Here is a 22,480-nt window from a genome sequence, read left to right on the forward strand (position 1 = left end):
TACCAGTTTTGAAAAGGGGTCAGTGGTTGAGAGCTGGCGACAAGGGGGAGCCGCCCTCCAGGGTGCGAGGCAGCGTCTCTGAGGCCCAAAGCCACAGCCTTTCACAGGAAACGAGCTTCTGCTCAGAGCCCCGGGCGTTGTTCTTGGGTGACGCTTCTCCGGGGTGCTGTGAATTTCAAGACCCAGGACACAGGAGCCGTTTGGCGTGTTTTAGTGAACACACTGGATTTTAGTGTTGTGCTAATGCTAATTACGTGGTAACTAGGCTTGGATTTGGTTTATACCTCTGAGGTGTTAAAAATCTAGAAAACGGTGAGTGGTGGTGATGCTTCTTCTGAAAGCTGAGTTTACTTGGTGCCTTATTGCGTCAGGTTTTGCTTTGATCGGTGGCCGACGTTCATTGCAGACCACCCCGTGGGCAGCTCTGAGGGACACTCCGGGATGCCAGGTCCTGCCCTGGGCCCTGCAGATGACGGCTGAGCACCGAGCTCCCAGCTGCCGGGAGCCCCTCAGACAGCGGCCCCCCAGCTGGAATGAAACTTCCTGTATGTGGAGGTCGAAAAGGCAGGCAGAGCCACTAGGTGACATGCCCCGCTGTCATGGGGTTTTCCGAAATGTTTATTTCAGAGCATGACTCCTGCAGTCAATTTCCCCTTGTTTCATGGGACGAGGGGGTTGGGAGGTGGAAGCTGGCAAGGGTTTGACTTGTCAGAGTGTGAGGAGCCTGGTGGCCCCATCCTCGAGGTTTTCAGTCAAGAACGGGCTCCCACTGGCGCCCTCACCACTAATAACTGCGCCCACAAGTGTGGGCCTCGCCTTTGGGGTGTGTCAGCGACAGAGGGTCTCCCCCAGACACATCCGGCACCCTCTGCTGCAGTTTGCGGCCCCCCCGGCAGGAGCAAAGAGCCAGGGGCAGAGACAGCTCCTCCAGCAAAGATGCCAGAACCTCAGCCTCCCCACAGCGGCCGCCAGCCTCCCCAGAGACGGAGGACCTCCCCCCGGAGTCTGATCAGAAACCTGCCGGAGCCCGCAGAGGCGGGCGGGGACCGAGACTGGCTGGGAACAGGATAGGAGCACCCCAGCAGAGCACCTGCAGCGGCCAGAGCCGGACCCCGAGTCTCCTCGGAGGCTGTGGACGAGGATGACACCCAGCGACCACGCCCGACCCGGCAGCCACCTGCTGGCATGTCGGCCAGAGTGCTCATTAAATGCAGAGTCCTAGGCCCTGGTGCCTGGACACCACCTCCAGTCTTGGGGTCTCGGCCCAGGAACATGTGTTTCTAGTAGTCACGAGGCCCACTGCCCAGTGAGAGGCAGAAACGGGTGAGGAGGGCCCCAGGGGCGTCTCGGCGACACAGGTTCACCTGAACACACCTGCACGAGCTCCCGCTCATCCACTTCAGCACGATTGAGAAATTCTATTTCCTGGTAAATGACTTTCTGTTCAAAGAATGATTCATGGAAAATCACACCCTGTACTGGCGGTGTGTTCCTGTGCGTATCGCTTATTTTTGATACTCTCTCCATTTAGGGGGTGACATTCTCTTTCGTGCCTCTGAGCGCTGGCGTATCTGACAAGGAATATTTATGGATATTCATCCTCTCCATCCGGTTTCTTGGAGAGTTGGAACCTAACATTTTTGCTAAATTGCTCTGAGACGAAAGCTCCAGAGCTGCATTATAGGCGCCCAGATGGGGCAGCTGCACAGTTTAAATTCCCTGATTCTCCAGGACACTCAGAGGCCACCCCACGCCCTTCCAGAGGCCCTGCATGAAGGAGACATGGCTCTGGCCCTGAAGACTGAATCGTAGTGTGTCATCAGGGAGCTTGGGGTCCTAAGATAGGTTCCCCAAGGCACTGTGTTTGCGGAGCACCTCACAAGATAAACAAAACCTGTACAGGATTCCTGACGAGGGGCTGTGCCAGCAGAGAGCCGCTTCTGACCCTCCTAGCAGCCCTGCGCCCCCCTGCCTGCAGCCTGGCTGGGGGTGAGTTAGGGTGAGGGCTGCGGTGAGGATCTGCAGCTTCTTCAGGGCTCTTTCCAGGATGCCCACCTTCCCTGGACAGCTGTTCACAGTAGCAGCTCCGTCCCCTGGTTCTGATCACATTTAGTTTATAAGGGGCTCAGCACTCCACCCCGCACTTACTTTCTGGGAAATTTAGAAGTTTTTCTCATCTCCCACCGTCCACATAGAGGTCAGGTTGGTGTCTGCTACATCTCCGATGGCCGGTTCCACTAACCCTGATCATCACCATCCAGCTGACACCCAGAAGGGTCTGAATTCTGCACAGGTCACCTCCAGTCCTTTGGCAACCTGATGCAAAGAGCTGAGTCACTGGAAAAGACCCTGATGCTGGGAAAGATTGAGGGCAGGAGAAGGGGATGAGAGAGGATGAGATGGTTGGATGGCATCACCAACTCGATGGACATGAGCTTGAGCAAACTCCCAGAGACAGTAAAGGGCAGGAAGCCTGGTGTGCTGCAGTCCATGGGGTCGCAGGGAGTTGGACACAATTTAATGACTGAACAACAGCAACAACCACCACTGTCCAAGTCCTCTTTACCAGCCAGGACGTGGGACATCCTGTGGGACATCAGCTCACTGTGTTGCCTTAAAGGACCACGTCAAGCAGGAACCTAGACACAAATGATTCTCGTATTTTAGGGGCTAGGCTTCTCAGAGTGTGGTGGGGGTCAGGATGTGCTTCAGTTGTTTTTATTCTGGTCCTTTTGGATGTCTGAAAACAAAATAACCCTGGACTGACAAGCTAAGACCAGGGGTTTACGAGGCGGGGTCCCATCCGGCGCCGTCTTGCTGGAAACAGGATAAATTATATTTCAGACTCAAGCCCAAAGCATCACTGGTTTTGAAGGATCATTTATACTGCTGTATGGCAGATGCTGTCTGTTTTAAAAGGCAGATGATGATTACTTTATTCTGTCATTATCTCTGTATGTCAAGATTCATTTTTAAAGAGAGAAGGATTTGAACCAGGTATTAAAAGCTAGCCTTGTTGATTTCAGACAGTGTTTGGAAATTGTTATGTGAAGAGAAAAAGGACATAGCAGTACTGACTTGGCAGATGGCCTTTCTGAAAAGGCAGGGAAGGGTCGTGTTTAAAGCCACATTAAGTAACAGTCCTAACAGTAAAATATTTGTATGTATATGGAAATTTTTACATAGGATTAGCAACACCAAAATAAAGTGTGTGATGGGAACTTAAAGCAGATTTTAATGTGAAGGTAGATGAAAACCCCGTACAAATATTTATACTCTTTTTTAATAAAACTTCATTCGTTCATGAAGACAGGAAAAGCCCCAGGTGTCATTTCTGTGGGCTTCTGCGGCAGAATCACCTCAGAGCCTGGAACCTCTAAGACTTAACTTCATTGCTTTCACAACACGTGGGCTTCCCAGGTGACTCAGGGGTAGGGCATCCGCCTGCCAATGCAGGAGACACGGGAGATGCAGGTTCGATCCTCGGGTCAGGAAGATCCCCTGGAGAAGGGAAAGGCTGCCTACTCCAGTATTCTGGCCTGGATAATTCATGGACTGTATAGTTCATGGGGTTGCAAAGAGTCGGACACGACTGAGCGACTTTCACTTCACTGACATACGTATACACACACACAACATGTGTTGAAGAAGAATTTGACAAATGTACCCTGGACTCCATGCTGCGTCTGTTCCTGGCTTTTTCTGCCTGGAGCCGCCGTCGGTGACTGTGAGGTCTGTGATCTGTCGGAGCTCTGCAGGGTGGCGGTCCCAAACCCCACTGTTTCCCCATCCGTTTTTCAGGTTAGCCTGCCCATTATGGAGTTTTCCGCAGGCAGCTCATGTGGGTTTCATGACTAATTACAGATGTTCCGGGGTGTGTGATGCAGAGCCTGGGAGGCAGGTGTAAAAACAGAGAGGAAGGAGACGGGGGGTGTCACTCACCCCTCACAGCAGGTGAACCCGGACCCAAATGGGTGCCGTGGGCGCCATGATCGAGAGACCACTAGGCTGTCTCTGCACTGCATAGGCCTGGCTGCCTGTTGAGACCCCGTGTGTGTAGCCTGTCTGCACAGCTAACCAGGCTGGAAACCAGTAACCGAAAGGCCAGGCACTGCACCAGATGCAGTGTGGACTGCCCTGGGCTCAGCGGTTTCTATTCCACCCTTCAGTCGCCTCTCCCATTAGAGTGTGGTTCACAGCCCTTTGGAAAGGTGACTGGCAGCCAGGAGACACTTGGGTGACAGCTTGTCCTGTCTCGTTCGGACCCGGCCCCCAGCTTCGGGAACCCAGCCGTCTGCGTGTCCGACGTGGTGCAACAGGTTTGCTCAAACCTTGTCTGGAAAGGCTGTTTTCAAAGCTTCCAGGGTTACCGGGCGGACGTGTGGTCCCATCCTGGCGGAAGTCGGTGCAGCCCCGCCCCCAGCCCGCCCCCTCGCTTCCCCAGGACAGCAGAGCCGGTGACCTGTCCAGGGCTGCCCGCTGCTGGTGGCAGAGGGCACTAGACTCAGGCTTCCTGCCCCGCACGCCCCGCTTCAGTCATCCTCTTGAGCCCTTCAAGTAGGTTCTGAGCTGTCTTTGGACGTTACCCCCTTTTTGCCCCCTCTTGGCATCAAAAACCATGCTTTGGGGGGAGTGTGAGTGATTAAGACCCTGGAGTACAGTGTCAGCGTGGTCACGGTTGATCAGATAAACACAGTATTGTAAGTGCTCTCTGCCAAGATGTTTTCAGTTTTCATTTATTTCCTGTAAAAGGCTTCTGAATAATCGTAATCGTGATGGAGAAACAAAACCATAAGGCCTCTACCTTGTGGTGATAAAGCATCCTTCTTAAAAGAAATGGCAACCCACTCCAGTGTTCTTGCCTGGTAAATGCCACGGACAGAGGAGCCTGGGGGGCTGCAGGCCATAGGGTCGTAAAGAGTCGGACACGACTGAGCACACACACACACACTCACGCACTCTGAAAGGATACTGATCCTTTTAGGCCTTAAAGAGGACACTTAGAAACTAAAAAGCAGGCAGAGCCAGGTGAAAAGTTCAGGTTCAAACTACAAGCTTATTGGCAGCCTCATATTCGTCACGTCTGTTGTGCTCTGTAGATACTTGTTATTTATTCATACAATTTAGTTAATACAATTTTTCGGTAACAGAGTTTTTTTAAAAAAGATTCACCTGTGGGCTTCCCTGGTGGCTCAGTGACGGAGAATCCACCTGCCAGTGTAGGAGACACATCTTCCCTCTTGGGGGATATCCCGCGTGCAGCGGGACAGCCATGCCCGGCGCCACAACTGCTGAGCCAAGCTGGAGCCCTGAGCATGCGCTTTGCAGCCAGAGAAGGCCGAGCTCCGCAGTGAAGAGCAGGCCCCCCTCGCCAAAACTAGAGCAAGTCCACGCTCAGCGACAAAGGCCCAGCGCAACTGAAAGTAAATAACTGATTTTAAAGAAAGATTCACTTGTAGGATATATTCCTATAATGCTCCGCCGTTCACTGCTGTCTGCAGCGGGGAGTGACATCGTGGGGAACAACGGTCAAGGCTCCGCCCAGGTTGCTGTTAATGAGCTTTGAGCTGTCAGAACATACATTAAAATGTGAAGTAAAGAAAAAGCTGCGCCTCTATCCCCCAGGCAGCTCTGATTCCCTAATAAACCGGAGGCTGCACGCATCAAGGGTCCTCTTCCTGCAGAAATTCAGCGCCCTGCCCAAGTCGCTGGGTCAGCCTTGAACCTGTGACTGTGAACTTATGTCACCCAGACTTTCCAAACCTCATGAGCCTCATCGTCTGTGAAAGGAGGAGCTTTGGAACAGCACCCACCTCCGCCTGGACGGAAGCAGGTTGGGTGATGGACGTCTGGAGAGGTCCCTCCCGCCGGGCATGCAGGCAGCACCATCACACGGGCCGTCCTCTCGAGCCTCCCGCCTCGGTCAAGCCCTGTCCACTGAGTCCCGCTCTCCCGGAACATCTCCCTCCCTTTGCTTTATCTGTACCTGCCGCCGGCCCACGTCCCTCACCCTCTGCAGTCCCGCACGCCCCAGTGACCACGTGGAGCCCTGACATCAGCTCTGAGCCCTGTGCCTGCGGGGCCGTGATGGGGTGATGACCACACCTGCCTTCTTTTCCCTGCTCAGCATCTGGAAGCTTGTGGGAGGAGCTCACCTGGGAAGAAGGTGCCAGGTGGGAGACTGACTCTCTCCCTGGGACCACCGTGGGGCTGCTGCTCTGAAGCTGGAGCGGTGAGATCGGCAGTCCCAGGGTTCACGTGTCCTCTGTGTTTTCAGGAAGATGAGGACTCGGGCTGTAGGTCTCTTGACTGCAGACCTCACACCAACCTGGGCCCGAGCAATATGTTCCCTCCCCACGCAGTTATCAGGAGCCGTCACGTCTGACGCCAGAGAACATGAGTTGTTCTGGAGGTGGATTAAATACACGAGTTCCTTCCCATGCAGTTATCAGGAGCCGTCACGTCTGACGCCAGGGAACATGTGAGCTGTTCTGGAGGTGGATTAAGTGCACGAGCTCGGCACACCCCCTGCCCTTTGCTCGCTGGCTCTGGCCTTGTGCGAGGCCCACGATGTCCGTGCTTCCTGTCTCCAGCGCCAGCGTCCTGGTCATGGCCACGCCGATGCCTGTAACAGCAGCACTCACGTGGCCCCCCCTGCACTCGGCTAGTAAAATATTAACTGGTCATTTCCACAGCCCTCCTGGAGTAAACGTGTACCCTCCGGGACCAAAGCCTCAGAGCAAGCGGCAGAGAGCCTACAGGAAGGGGCACCCCAGGGACTTGAGCTCTGGGACTGTTTCTCTGGAAGCCCCACCTGCTGGCCTCCAGGTGGGCAGCCTGGGCACAGCCTGACCCAGGGGGGTCAGTGGGGCCTGGCCTCCATGCCCACGACTGAGTTAGGCCCCGGGACGGGGCTGTTTGCCAACGCCCCACCTGCTGCGGAAGGTGTGTGTCCTGCATCTGCCTGAGTCCGCTTCCCGACCATCAGAGAGCCTGTGACTGTGGACCTGGCGGGCCGGGGCCCCAGCAGCCCAGCTTCCTGGGAGCTGCTGCTTTCACGCGGAATTTCCTATCTTCCTGTTGCTGTCGTTATTCACTCAGTCGTGTCTAACTCTTTGTGGCCCCATGGACTGCAGCACGCCAGGCTTCCCTGTCCTGCACCAGCTCCCGGAGCTTGCTCAGACTCATGTCCGTTGAGTCAGTGATGCCATCCAACCATCTCATCTTCGGTCGCCCCCTTCTTCTGCCCTCAGTCTTTCCCAGCATCAGGGTCTTTACCAATGAGTTGGCTCTTCACATCATGTGGCCAAAGTATTGTAAGAGCTACAGAAAGCTGAACATGCTGGCTAATGATATATGTGTGAATGTATTTATAAGGCTTCCTAAAAGCCACCCTAACTTAAGCATTAATGAACTACCGTTGGGTTTGCTGCTTTTTCTCCTTCAAGGAGATGCTTTGTTGTCACTGAGAAAGGTGATGTTATGGTAGCACCTGGAGCCGGGGACTCCAGGATGTCACTTGCACCCTGTTCTGCTGAGGACTTTCCTGCAGAGTCAGCTGATACCCGGGACCAGGCACAAGGAACCACAGTCAGACTCCACAGAGCCGTCCTTTTGTCATTCTGTGATTTTTTTTTTTTTAATGGTTTTTGAGACCTTTCAGGCAGTGTTCGTCCGTGGTGTAAATCTGATAAGCCTGGAGAAGATAGAGAGTTAGTTGCTCAGTCATGTCCAACTCTTTGCAACCCCATGGACTGTAGCCCGCCAGGTTCCTCTGTCCGTGGGATTTCCCAGGCAAGAATACTGGAGTGGGTTGCCACTTCCTTCTCCAGGGGGTCTTCCCAACCCAGGGATCGAACCTGGGTCTCCTGCATTGCAGGCAGATTCTTTACCAGCTCTGGGACTGTGATCAGTAGCTGTGGATATTATGTGATAACCCAGCACAAAGTGTCCCATCCCCTCCAATCTAGAAGCTGCTTTCTTCTGATACTTCCTATGTGAGACCACAGGTGGTCTCGTGCTGGAAGCTTGAGGGTGCGAGGGAGTTTGGGGGGAGCCCGAGGATCTCAGAGGTCAACATCACACGCGTTCCTGAAAGCAGGGTGGCTTCTTGGGCATCCCGCCCCGGTTCCCATCCTAAAATGGGCTTTCCTTTTGTCTCGTTCACAGGAGCGTGTGGGGGTTTATTTGGGGTGGTTGTTCTGGTGATGGCGGTGACTGTTTACTGTGTTCTGAGCACAGGGTGTTGCAGGAATGTTTTTGACCTGGGAAATAAAAATGATTGTCTGCAGAAAGCTGGCATGAGCCCAGGGGTCCTGGTGGAGGGAGGAGGCAGGGATGGGGGTGGGAGGGGAGGAGGAGGACAGCCCCCAGCGGGGTAGGAGCCCTCAGTTGGTCTCACTCTTCTCTGTTGGGCCCTTTGACTTTCTACGTGAACTCCTTGCTCTTTCACACGTGCTCTCTGGGTTTTCCTTTAAAGGTCAGAGGCGCAGGCCTACTGTCTGTCGTTCAGAATCCTTGCAGCCCCCGCCCACCTCTTAGGGGGCTGGGATCTGTGTGGTCTGTCAGGGTCCACACCCCAAGACAGGCTGTGCCCAGCACAGAAGGGCGGCTGGGAGCAAGCCAGCAGCTGCCGCTTGTGGGGTGCCAGGCGGGTGCAGGGGGTGTGGGGGAGGCGGAGGGCCCGCCTTCAGCTCTGCATCGCATTCACCCCACCTCGCATCAGCGGCCCCCAGAAAGGAAGCACGGTGCCCCTTGGGTACCTCGAAGCCCCTTCAGCGTGTAGTTCACAGGAACTCGGGGCTGCGAGTCATCTGGATCAGCTCAGAGGTTAGGCACACAGCGTGACGGTAGCGAGAGCAGTGAAGTTATCACTTTATAGTAAGCCTGAAAGCCTAATAGGAAGCTGAGGCTCTGATACTTTGGCCATCTGATGCAAAGAGCCAGCTCACTGGGAAAGACCCTGATGCTGGGAAGATTGAAAGTGAAGGGGGGAGGGGGGCGACACAGGATGAGATGGTTGGATGGCATCATTGACTCAGTGAACATGAATTTGAGCAAACTCCGGGAGATAGTGGAGGACAGAGAAGCCCGGCATGCTGCAGTCCACGGGGTCACAGAGAGTCAGACACGACTGAGCAACCGAACAGCAAAAATGCTAGGGCTCCACTAAGGGTTAATACCAAAGGACATGGAATTTTGAAAGCGTTGCTTTAATGATGTTGAAAAGCAGAGAGAGCAGAAGTTAGCCTCCTGGTGGGGTTTTAATCCTGCTGCCAAAGCCCATGTGAATCCTCTCCCGGCTGGGACGGCTGTGCGCGGATTCCAGCGGGTAGATGTTAAAACACGGACTGTGGATTCGGTGCTTCTGCGGTTTCCCACCTGACCCACGTCTGTGATCCCAGGTGACCTCAGCCTCTGGGTCCTTCGCAGCCCTCCCTGCAGACAACATCCTGCTGTTGCTTGTACCGTCAGTATTCACACATATGCAAGTGCAGACAGGACAGAGAAAAGCTATGAATCCTCTGAGCTACTGTAGGTAGAAAATTGCACCCAAGTCAGTTGAGAAGGACGAATGGGCTTTGGCTCTCTCTGATTATGAGGCAGTGTATTCACTGAACATCTTTATTACAAGCAAGTTGAACTTTGACAGTTAAAATGTCTGCGGATGATTGGCCCTTCGGGGTCATAATTAACTCCTTATTTGTCTCATTCTGCTGCCGGCGTCTTATGTAACATACACGCCATTCTCTAAGGGAGGGAAGAGAGGTGATTATGTTGCCGATGGACTGTCAGGGGCCCAGGGAATCTGAGTCTGTTACCTTATTGAATCCTCTGCAGATGGACTGCAGGTATTATGATCTGATTTGACAGATGAGAAATTGGGAGCTCAGAGAACCAAATTTCTAAGCTCTGCAGTAAATAGTGATTGGCGGGCATGGAATTAAAACCCAAATAATTCTTTGCACATACTTTTCACCAGCTGTTGTTGCAAGATATTGGGCAGGAAATTAAAAAGGTGCCCTCATTTTCCTCATTAAGCCTGAGGATCCACGTACAGGTGTTCATGAGGACCACGAACAGGTGTTGTGTAATTCAGCCGTTTTCTCAAGGTGACTTGTTAGAACAAAGTCTTCTCTTTATCGCATTGATGAACAGTCTAGAAATGGATGAACACTTTGGATTGAGGCCTCGTCTCTCCCACAGTGCATCTATGGAGACGATGATTTCATGACAATCCCATCGCCTATGAAAATGCACTCAGTTACCTCAGAAACAGCGAGCTCAGCCTTTTGGTGTCCGCAGCCTCCCCTGGGTCTCAGCCTCCCCTGCTTCTCTCTTCTTGCCGCGCACCCCCCGCCCCCTTCACCCTCCAGTCTGGTCTGGACCTAGGAGAAGTCGCGCCGTGTCCTGTGCGGGGCCGTCTTTGACGGAGAAGGGTCAGGGTTAGGACCGAGCAGGAGCGTCGCTTCTGGGTTCCTGAGCTTCTCACCCTTTTCTCCTCCCCTGACCTCAGAGTTTCAGCGCGGATGTCCACACGTGCGAGAGCCCATGTCAAGGGCTCTACGGAAGGTGTGCGATTGTAGACAGCTAGACGGCTGGAAGATGTTTCCTCAACCGGTCAACACCCACCCTGGGGAGTCATGCCACCACTCCCACCACGATGACACAAGCGTGCGTGATCATGAAAACAATATGGAAATTCTCAGTCATCCCAGTGGCTGCTTAGAAATCTCACGTGGGCCTGAATTTGCACCTAAGGAGTACAGGCAGCCGCTGTCACCTGGAGTCCACCCTGCTCCCAGCACTGACCCTCCTCTTCCCCTCCCACCGTGTTCCTTTCATATTATTTCACAAAAAGCTTCCTAATAACCCAGTGATGCTTCCGGCCTGAGTTCCAAGCGCATTCCACATGAATTTTCCTCTTTCTCTCTGTTTGATTAATTACAAAAATGGAATGGAATAGAGATGACCTCACACATCCAGCTCTTCCGCCTGCAGATGGCTCTTTGCAGCGTGTTACAGAGACCAGCTGCGGGGCGCCTCCGTAAGCCCGCCTCCTTCTGTCCCCAGCGGGTGGGGCCCGGTCACCCAGAGTCAGGTCCAGGACCCGCCGTCGGGGCAGCGCTGCACTCCTCACGTCCCGATGGCCCCGCTGATGAGGGGCCCTGAGCTGAGAATGGTCACATGGCTTTTCCTGTCTTTCTTTTCCTGCCAGTGCTAAATGTGCATTTAAGGCTAGAATCTGCCTACTGAAAATGATGCATAAATGCTCTTTCTGTTCATCTGAGACCGAGGAAGAAGTTTGTACACGCTTAGAAGTCTGACCTGGAACGTTTGTTTCTATCTATTCTGTGCCAAGTAGTCTTGAGTTTTAAAAGTACTGATTAATGTATTTCGCAGACAGTCCTCCGAAGGACAACCTAAAGTTATGCTCCGAGGGGTGATGAAGCTCTGGTCAGAACACACGGCCTGGAGGCGGCCTCCCGTCCACAAGGGGCAGTGTGGGGGTCTCGTGCCTGGATCAGCTGTGCTTCAGAGCATTTGGTCCAAAGACAGCGCCTCTGTGTTCACAAGCAACGCTCTCCCCGCCCCCCTATACTGGCACGTCGCACAGTATCCTGTTAGGTTAAATCCTGAGGTTTGTGTTCTGGAAGGAGGGGACAGGGAGTCAGGATTTGCCTAATACCTGCAGGGGAGGTGACTGAGGAGGTGAGAGAAAGACGGAGGCCAGACAGGGGAGAACGTGGATGCCCGCGGGTGGTTCTCTGCGCCAGGGCCCCAAAGTCCAGGCTGCCAACTGGAGAAGAAGTTAACTATTTTGCCTGTGATTAATTTCAAATACAACAACTCTGTTCTTTTTTTATTTTGGAAATAACTATTTATATGTAATCGAAAAAGTTTTTATAATTTTATCACTTTTATATTTGTATAAATTGAATAGTTGCGAATATATAACTGTTTATATATAATTAGATATAATTGAAGTGTAGTTGTTTACAATGTTTTAGTTTCAGGTAATACAGCACAATGATTCCGATATATAGATATAGACAGATTCCTTTTCAGATTCTTTTTCCTTGTAGGCTATTACAGAATTTTGAGGGCACTCCCTGGCAGCCTCTGCACTTTTATTACTGAGGGCCCAGGCGCCACACCAGGTCAGGGAACAAAGATCCCAGAAGCTGCATGATGCAGCCAAAAAACACATGTTGAATGAAGTCATCCGCGCTATACAGCAGGCCCTTGCCTCTGTCTGCTTTGTATGTGGCGGTGAGAGTCTGTTAATGCCAGCCTCCTAATTTACCCGTCTCCCATCAAATGCACCACTTGTTATCTGTTAAACAGAGAAATGGATGCGCCGACGTTCAATACATTGTATTCTGTGTATCACATACACCACGCTGGTTATCAATACTCACGACCCTGCGTGGGGGCACAGAGAGCTGGAAGTCCAGAATGACCCGGCTCCGCCCCTGCGCTTCAGACTGCCACCCTGCACAGAGAACACACAGTTCTGCGCTTCAACTGCAGTTCAGGCCCCAAGGGGACAAAGGCGAGTCCCCTCCTCCCTGTCTGTGCCCGTCTCATCGAGCAAACCACTGTGTGTGCCTCAGACCTCCAGTTCCCCAGTGAGACGACCCCCATAGTGGCGTTTTGGGGGGTGATCCGTGTGAGTGAATTGGGAGGGTGGATGATAGAATACTGAAATTGTCTGCAAAGGTCAACTTGCATTTTTAAAAGCATCCTTTTTATTTATTTTTTAAAAGCATCATTTTTTAAATTTAAAAATACTTCGTTGCTAAAAAATGTCAGCCATCATCTGACAATGCAGAGTTTCCACAAACCTTCAATTTGTAAAAAATGCATCAGCGACAAAGAGCAATAAAGCAAAGCACAATAAAACGAAGTCTGCCTGTCTACGTTGCAGTGGTCTTAACTGAGAGCGGCAACAACCCACTGCTCCCCACACACAGGAGGTGACGCTGTCAGATGCTATTGCCCCCTTTCTCACCGGTCGACCTGGGGAAGAGCATCCAACATCCTTCACAGTCACCGAGGAGACACTCAGAAATACGGGAGGCTTTGGGGAATTTCAGATACTAATACTGACACGCTTCTCTAAAGAGTGTCTTTGCAGGAACGAAACTTGCCTTTCATTGGGTGTATGAAATATTTTAGAAACCCTCCCCATGTTTAGAGGACAATTCATTTTGTTGCTTTTCAAGGAGCGCTGTTCCTTGTTCAGCTAGAAGCTGGTCCTCGCATGTTCTTTGAATCATCACACGATGAGGGTGACAGAGGGTGAGATGGCTGGGTGGCATCACTGACACAATGGACATGAGTTTGAGCAAACTCCGGGAGATGGTGAAGGACAGGGAAGCCTGGCGGGCTGCAGTCTGTGGGGTCCCAAAGAGTCAGACACAACTTAGCGACCAAACAAAGCAACGTGATGAGTGAACTTTGCAATGGTCCTTTAAGACTGGTCACCTGAGCCAGGGGACAGGTCTAAGGTGATGGTGCAAATGGTCCTCATGGTTCCTACAGGTCCAGGGATGAGAGTAGGTCGAGGGACCTGTGTGGAATGAGTTTGGCTGAATTCTTCAGTTGTGCACCTTTCTGGGAGAGAAAAACAGTACATTTGCTGCTAGAAAAGTTTGGGCTAGAAAATACACATGAGGCACATGGGCTTTTTTTTTTTTAAGACAATTTTATCTTCCAAATTTCAAGGCAAGTGCTTGCTTTTGCAGCACGGGGATTGTTGGATAAGGTCTGTGTGTGTTCTTTTCATGTTCCAAAGCTGTGACCTTCATTTCGCGTTGTTTTTGGTTGATGTTGATTCAGTGAATTGTGTCACTCCTGAATGTGGACTGTTGGGTTTCAAGGTTGAAACTCAGTGTCTTTGAGATCCTAGATGATTCAACCAAGCCCTCATCAATCAGATTTCTAAATGAAGAAGTCATTATTTGTAGAAAACCTAAGATTCCCTCTCCTTTCTGTACTTTGATGTATCTTAACCTCTACAGTTTCTAAAGAAAAATTCAAGAACCAGGCAAAGAAATATCATTGGAGTTTGATACCAAGAACTGCCTGAGCGAGCATCAAAGCTCATTCAAGTATCTAATCTGAGTCCTAATTTTACCATTGCCCAGCTAGGGGGATATAGGAAAGCTACACTCTGCAGGGTTTTTTGTATGCTTATTTCATTTTGGTTTTTGGTTGACTCAGGACCTTAGAAAGAAAACCAACCATAGCAGCTAGTAATCTTTCAAGCCTGTTGCTGCTTATAAAGCTTTCTCAGGAACAATAAGCAGAAACCCACCAGACTTGGAGAAGATACGATTTATTTTATCTGAAAATTTTACAATATATGTGTTAGGTGCTTTTGGTTTGGAATCTGTGGTGGCTTCATTTTAAGTGGTCTCTAGTGGTGAAGAGAAGTACATGGGGGGCAGACAGCTGTGGGGTTCCTGAACAAAGGGGGCTTTGGATCAGGGCTCCTTTGGATCAGGGGCTAGTGGAGATGCCCCTTTCTGGATACCAAACGAGCACAGGAAATCAAGGAAAGGATGACCCAGGTTTTGCTACTTGGCTTCATGACTGTCTCCATCGGCCTTCCTTGCTCACCTGCGTGTCCTGGCAGCCCTCTCACAGAGCCCCTGTACACAGGTTTGCAGAGACCCCTGGCAGATAGGGTAGAACCAAGACTTTCTGGGCCAGGTATCCTTTCGGAGAAAACTCAGCCGCCTGCCAGCTCTTCCTGGGCGGTGTTTCTGTGCTGCTTTATTTGAGGTTGCGAGTACCTGGAAAAGAGAAGCAGATGTTTTTCAAGAATGTTTATGAAACTTCTGTTTCTAAGGTGCACATTAACGGGGCCCAAACTCTTGCATTTGCAGCTCACTTCGTGAGATTATGTACATGTCCTCTAGAATTTGCTTGGGCAAATCTTTATCCATGGGCATTGGAAACCCCTTGGTTTCTGCACTGAAGCCGTTCCAGTCTTGCCAATGGCCCCACTCCAGTACTCTTGCCTGGAAAATCCCCAGGACAGAGGACCCTGGTAGGCTGCAGTCCATGGAGTCACTAAGAGTCAGACACGACTGAATGACTTCACTTTCACTTTTCACTTTTATGCATTGGAGAAGGAAATGGCAACTCACTCCAGTGTTCTTGCCTGGAGAATCCCAGGGACGAGGGAGCCTGGTGGGCTGCTGTCTGTGTGGTCGCAGAGTCGGACACGACTGAAGCGACTTAGCCGCAGCAGCAGCAGTATCTTCCTACAAATTCTGCCGATCCTTGGGATGCCTGTCTGATAAGCGGCCCTTGGTCGGGTCTGCTCTTTCTGTGCTCGCGGGATTCTCAACACTGCAAGCGTCCTGTGTGTGTCTGTGCAGCGTCCACAGCTCCTCCCCATGTCTGTCCGTCTCCTTACGTCATCGGGCGTGAAGTATGACTCTGTCCGTTGGTTGGGACTTGCGCCCGGTCTGTGAGCGCGCTAGAGATGGGCTGATCTTCCTGGACGAGGAAACTCGCTGAACCGTGCATGTCCCTGGACAGAATCCGGGTCTGGATTTTTGCCAGGGATTAGAGGAGAGAGACGCTGCCTCAGAGACTTCAGGTGCCCCTTGAGTTTGGGGGCTTTCGTTTTCTCTCTTCAGAAACAGATGTCGCATTCAGAACGGGATCATTGTTCTGATTGAAAAACCATGTTGGAAACTCTGGAAGTACCACTTCCAAGGCTAACGGCCTCTCTTTCCTTTCAGCATCTGAAGACTCGGGGCTCAGGATGGGGAACCATGCAGGGAAGCGGGACTTCGGTGCCGAGAAGGGCAATAAGGTAAGGAGGGAGCCACCCCCAATCCTTCAGGTACTCGTATGCCCTGTGGCCGCCAGAGTTTTCCCCTAAAGCCACTGGCTTGTTGCTTTCCTTCCCTGGAAACTTCTAGGGCTGAGAATGCTAGTCCTGCACACAGACCAAGACCCGAATTCCTCGGCCAAGCCCACTGCAGTCTCACTGTGGCTGGTCGTCCGGTGGTGCCTGCCCCCATGTCCCCTTCCGCACTGATGGTTAGGGTGTTTGGAAAATGCAGGAGAACAAGTGGGAAAAAATGCAAGTAAAAGCCGTCGGAATCCCTCCAGCGACTCAGAATGGCTCCTCTGTGGATTTTTAGGCTCGGATTTCCCATTCTCCACCTCATTCCACAGGCATTGGCTTCCCTGTGTGGTGAGGAGACTCTAGGGATGACCTCTGGGTCCCCAGAGTGTCTGAGCCCCTTAAACTGATGACCCATCACCAGGGCACCTCTGTCTACCGAGGAGTCATTTCAGATCATGAGGAAATAGCCTGATGTGTGTGTGTTTCCCCTGTCCTTTGTAGGAGGGAAAGTTTACTTATCCGTTGTCTTTGGTCCTTTAACTCAAGACTAGGGGACAGTTCACAGAATGTCATGATGCTGAGGATGGACCTGCATGTGCACAGAAGCATTTCATAAATGTCCACTGGGTTGAGTTACGGCATGCTGCAAACCCCAGCCCTCTTTGTCAAGAATCTGTAGTCAGGTTTCATTTAAGAATAATGAACTTTCTGCCATGGGTGCTTCTCTGATCTATATTTGGACTCAAACATTTCTGTATCAGCCAAGTGGGTAATTTTCCATAATTTGCTTCCATGCCATTCATGTAAATACATGATTACATAACCGTTTTTGTTCCTATTTTATAAAGTGTTTCAAACACTTGAGAGAAAACATTGCTTTACCTAAAACAAAGTCATGGCGTTCCTTTCCTAATGATTTCAGGCCCAAGGCAACTAGAAGGGGTTTACGTTTCTACAGTGTTGTTGGTTTGGAATTCTCCCCTCCCTGTTGAAAGGAGGACCCGTGTTCTCAGTGTGTAAACGGTCCAAGTAGATACTGACAGGGGACTCCTGGTATTTCGTGTAACTCACGTGAGAACTGCCTTACTGATGCTCTCCCTGTGAAGATAGTGGTGACTCTGAATGTTCAGTTACTGTGAAGACGGCTCTGGGCGGTGTCTGCCCCAGGAACACAGAGGCCCCACTGAGAGTGAAAGTAGAAAAGCAGCTCTTTTCAAGAGAGCCCCATCCTGTTAACACTTGGTATTTTAAGGCTCAGAGCAACTGATTTGCAAGTCTGCTTCTAAAAACCTCAGTGGCTTGCAGTTTCTTTCCTGTTGTTGGACACTGTAAAACATCAAAACATCCTTCTCATTGATTTAATTTTTACCAAAGTCAGATTTCTGACCAACAGGAGAGCCCATACTTAGGCTTTTGTTATCTGAAAGCTAAACTTTAACATTCTGATAATTTTAAAAAATGGTCGTTTTGGACCCATGGCTTCTATGGGACGCTGTTACATGTGACAGCCCTCTTCTTTGCTGTTGTTTAGTCGCTAAGTCGGGTTGGACTCTGCGACCCCATAGACTGCAGCACGCCAGGCTTCCCTGTCCTCCACCATCTCCCAGAGCTTGCTCAAGCTCATGCCCATTGAGTCGGTGATGCCATCCAACCATCTCATCCTCTGCTGTCCCCTTCTCCTCCTGCCCTCAATCTTTCCCAGGATCAGAGTCTTTTCAAATGAGTCAGCTCTTCGCATCAGGTGGCCAAAGTATTGGAGTTTCAGCTTCAACATCAGTCCTTCCAATGAACACCCAGGACTGATCTCCTTTAGAATGGACTGGTTGGATCTCCTTGCAGTCCAAGGGACTCTAAGAGTCTTCTCCAACACCACGGTTCGAAAGCATCAATTCTTTGATGCTCAGCTTTCTTTATGGTCCGGCTCTCACATCTGTACATGACTCTTCCTTTAATTTTTTGTAACTTGATGGAAAACGCCTGAGGCCTTTTAGGTGGAATGGTCTGCGGTGTTCCTTAGCATTTCAGCTTAGAACAGAAAAGCTTACACGCACTCGTGCCCTGCTGTTTACCGTCCTGCATGCTTCTGCAGTCATCCTGGGAGGCTTTCTTTTCACTTACGAGACAGGGAACAGATGAGAGCTTGTCCTGGGAGCAGTCGTTGACCCGTCAACAGGCAGGGGCTGCGGGGAGAGTCAGCCCGTGCATCCTCCCAGCTCTGGTTCTTTGCCACCCCCTCTCCCCACCGGCGCCGCCACCACCATCAGCTCCGCGTCCGCAGGCCCCCGTGAGCTGCTTTCGTGGCCCGCAGGCCTGTGCTGGGCGCGGGAGGCAGGGGCTCCGTGTGACGACCCCTCCCATATCAGGCACCCACTGCCACCCCCAGGTGCTCCCTGCCAGGAGCACGTGACCTCTGCCCCCAGGCTCCTCCCCGTGACAGCCCACTCTTGGCTCACTGGCTCCTCTCTCCTGATGAAGCTGCACCAGGATGCAGGGAGGAGCTCGTGAAGGAAGGGGCTCCGGCCTTTCTCTCCCTGTTTCAGCCTCACGTGTCTGCGTGTGGCAGGGTCCCCTCTGGCAGCGAGGCGGCTGTGAGCGCCCTCCTGGCCCATCAGGAGCAGAGTGATGCTGGTTGGGGGAGACCTGTCCTCCAGGGGGACCAGAGGCCTTCAGGCAGGAAGGCCACCTGCTCGCTTTGGGGTCCTTGTTTTCCTGCGTGTCCTGGGGGACTTGGTTTCCAGAAAGCTCCCCTCACTAACCCTCGCTAACTCACCAGCTCTTTCTCGGTCGGAGCGCGGAGTGTATTTACAAGGTCGTTTGGCAGAACTGGGGAAGCACTCAGCCGGGTGACCTGTCCCCGGGGACACACAGTTCTCAGCGGCCCTGCCCACAGAGACTCCAGGAGGGAAAACCGGTTCCTCAAGCTAAAAATAGCACTGCCTACCCCTTGGGAAGGCTGTGCCGGGCAGCCCAGGGCCCGAGCGCAGGTGGACGTGACTCTGGGCCGCTCTGGGCCCTGGGGAACGGGCACAATCAGAGCCAGCCTGCTTGACCCTCGGCAGAGCCCGCCAGTGCTCAGGTCCAGGCCGGTCCCTGAGGCTGCTCTGCCGTCTCATCTAGGGTCGCTCTGACCACAGGCAGTCTCTCCCCGGTGGATCTTAAGATTTGTTTAACTTTCTGTTTTGAACATTAGCCCCAGTCCACGTGGGGATCAACTTTTAATCGCATTATGTCTTTTTTCTCATATGAAACTAGTGAGGCTGTTCGCTAGTTTACAAGCATTGATGTTCTTCAGTCGCTAAGTCGTATCCAACTCTTGTGACCCCATGGAATGCAGGCTCCTCTGTCCATGGGATTTCCCAGGCAAGAATACTGCAGTGGGTTGCCATTTCCTCCTCCAGGGGATTTTCCCAACCCAGAGATCAAACCTGAGTCTCCTGAATTGGCAGGTGGATTCTTTACCCCTGAGCCACCAGGGAGGCCCAGTTAGAAGCATTACAACCAGGAAATGTGAGAAATAAAGAGCACTTTATCTTGGCATTCCCACATTTTTTCCAAAATGATGAAATCAAGAGTTGATCCATTCCAACTCTGGAAAATCTTACACTAATAATTTTGAAAGCCTGTTCTTCACCTGTGGGATCTCCATACTATTCCTGGCAGTGGTATCTGGCCCACAAAATTTCCCCAAAGGTGCCCGGCCATGTTTCTGGATTTTTCCATTTAATCAACTTAAGAAAAAAGATACCATGCTGAGAAACAAGGTCGAGGGCAATTGCAGAATTCAGATGCCTGTCGGAATTTTACAGCAGGGAGTAACTGGTTAGTCTGTTTTGTGTTTCCAATTAAACTGATTAGCTCTTTGAGCTATTCCTCCAAGCCCAGAGCGTGCTGGCCGCCCCTCCAGGGATAATCATAGCCCTGGGGAAGCCGTTCGGTATTTAATCATCAAACCCCACTGTCTGATGAGCCCTTGGGATGCTGTGCCAGCGACACTCTGAGAAGTGAGAGACGGAGTTTGCAAATATATACAGAAGCACCAAGCAGCTCAGCCCTCCCCACCAGGGCGGAGATGAAAATGTAAATTTGCCAGGAAAATAACTTTCTTGCAAACCTGCCACATCCCCGCTGTGGGACAGGTTCTCCCCCCGGGGGTTTGTGCCTCAGTGTATTCCTTTACAGAACTGTGATCCAGCATCATCTTGCCCCAAGTGTGGGGTGCCGTCAGTGGTCTCTCTGATGCAGGAGGCCCCATACTTGCCACCCTGGCCTCCAGAGGAAGAAGCTTTCTACTTGAAGCCGTCACTTGCTGCTGGGTCCCCGCCGTCCTTTCTCCGCCCACACGGAAACTAAGAGTCCTGAGGCTCCACTCACAGATGTGTGTGTCCTTGCCCCCCGGGTGCTGCTCTTGGGGGGATCCAGTGTGCCCCCCCCCCGCCCACTCTGCCAGCTCCAGGCCAGCACTGTTCACCTGAGGGTCCCAGCCCCGGGGCAGGATATCATCCCCACTGCCTGCCCTGAGGACAGCACAAGTGGGGCCTTTAAACCCCAAAGCCAGGGTGTTTTCTCCCCACGTCAGGCTTCCTCCTGCGGTTCCTCCTGAACCAACCACTATCGCCATGACTACCACAGTGCACGGGGAGCGGATTTGCTAAGAGACTCTCTCCCATCGGGTCGGGTCGCCCAGACCCATGTGACGGGGCTGCCCTGCGTTCGAGCAGGGAATCATTGTTCTTTCTGTGCTGGCAACTGTCAGACCCATGTTCGGGGAATTCCATTGTCTCAGGTGAGAACTGAATAACTATTTTCGGAAAACTCAAGTAGTTACTAAGCTAAATAAGAGATGTTTTAAAATTTAGAGGGCAGAAAAATAGAAAGTATTTCCCTGAAGACACTTACCAATCTAGTCTGATACTCAGATATGCGGAAACACCTAGTCAGCGTCTGAGAAAGCCCTAGATCGTGAGATACGGGCACAGTTGCACTCGAATCTGTCTGCACCGGTCCCAGAGTCCTCTGCCTGCCTATCTCCCTCCATCTCCGCTCGTGTGCCCATCTGTGTCACACACACACATGCACCTATCAGGAATCCCCCTTCACCGCAACGGTGGGGCATTAAACCACCTTCCAGGCTCTGCTGGGGGCTCACGTGGTTAGGAATCTGCCGGCAATGCAGGAGACCCAGGTTCGATCTCTGGATTGGAAGGATCCCCTGGAGAAGAGAATGGCTACCCACTTCAGTATTCTTGCCTGGAGAATCCCATGGACAGAGGAGCCTGGTGGGCTACAGTCCATGAGGTTGCAAAGAGTCGGACACGACTGAGCGACCAACACTTCGCTTCACAAACCACCTCCTGGTGGGCAGACGGCACGCCATCCAGTAGCTGCCTTGCGTCGGTTCCTCACCATGCAGACTTGCAGGAGCTGCTGCCCTGCGCCCCAGCCACCCGGCAGGCAGTCACATGACACGCATGGCTGAGAAGCATGTGGTACAACCCAAGAACCAAATCTTCAATGTTACTGATTTTGAAAGGACTTAGATTTTAAGATCCGCATGTCTCAAGGGGCAGTGTGGTCCCACCGTGCTTGACGCGCCTACCCTTTGTTCCAGCATCCCCAGAACCTGGCAGACTCGCATCAGCTCCTTCTTGTCGATGACAAACACCGGGGCCTCTCTCAAAGTCATACTATTTTGTACAGCAGTGAATATGGAGTTCAGAAGGTAAAGTCCTCTGAAAACACACCCTCATAAGTACCAGCAGCCGCAGAGGTCAGCGCCGTGAGCTCCAGCCTCGGACCTCGGCCATGAAGGTCCCCCGTCCCTGCCCAAGGGGGCCACCTGCTGCAGGACTGGGATACACACGTGGCAAACAGCATCCATGCGTCTAACTGCTTCTGGGTTTCCTGCACTTAAAGCCTGCCCGCCTGACTTGCTTGGTGCTAGAACTTCAGTGAGCTCTTGAAAAGAGAAATAAAATCATGTAGAAAATGCGCCCTTTCAAGGAGGCCTTCCAAAATCTGTGCGTAATCAGTAGTCTCTGATTCGAGTCGTGGAGAAATCAGCATGGGATCTGTGTCTGACTCGAGGAGGACCCACAGGAGTTTAAAATGAAAGACCTTGTCCAGGCCGAACTTGTGAAATCGGCACTGAAGGACCCAGGGCTGCCTCTGAAGGGGGTGTAGTCTCCCAGCCGTCCTCTGGGCCCCAAGGGATGGCAGTATCCCCAGGGAGGGTGAGGAATGTCACGTTTGAGAAGCAGCGCGTCTCAGCAGCAGGAGAGCGCAGCCTTGCTGAGACTTCTGAGCTCTCACTTCACAGCCGGGCCTGGACGTGTGGGGTCAGCACCCACCTGGGCTCCAAGGGGAAGGAAGACAGTCTGTCGTCGCAGTCTTGGGTGCCGAGCACAAGCCTACGCCTGATTCTGATTTGTAGGGACTGTGAGGGGGCATTTTGTTGCCTCTGAAAAGCTCAGAACACGTACACCTTTGTTGGTTGGGCGGCCATGGGCCTCACAAACAGACCTGAGTGAGGCGTGAGACACGGGTGTCATTAGCGAGCAAACCGCCCCCTCAACAGCCCTCATAAAAATAATGAGGCAGTGACGA

The 22,480-nt window shown here is 52.1% G+C and overlaps 1 protein-coding gene across 2 annotated transcripts in view; it reads left to right on the forward strand.

Moving 5' to 3' along the window:
• MBP (myelin basic protein) overlaps nt 1-22,480 on the forward strand; it is a 108,700-nt gene that overhangs the window by 9,640 nt on the left and 76,580 nt on the right. For both annotated transcript variants that reach the window (XM_018039439.1, XM_018039438.1), the window contains exon 2: nt 15,765-15,838. In XM_018039439.1, coding sequence (XP_017894928.1) covers nt 15,788-15,838 — 51 coding nt within the window. In that variant the 5' untranslated portion in view covers nt 15,765-15,787. The remainder of the gene's footprint in view (nt 1-15,764; nt 15,839-22,480) is intronic.

This window comes from Capra hircus, chromosome 24, assembly GCF_001704415.2.
Source record: "Capra hircus breed San Clemente chromosome 24, ASM170441v1, whole genome shotgun sequence".
NCBI lineage: Eukaryota > Metazoa > Chordata > Mammalia > Artiodactyla > Bovidae > Capra > Capra hircus.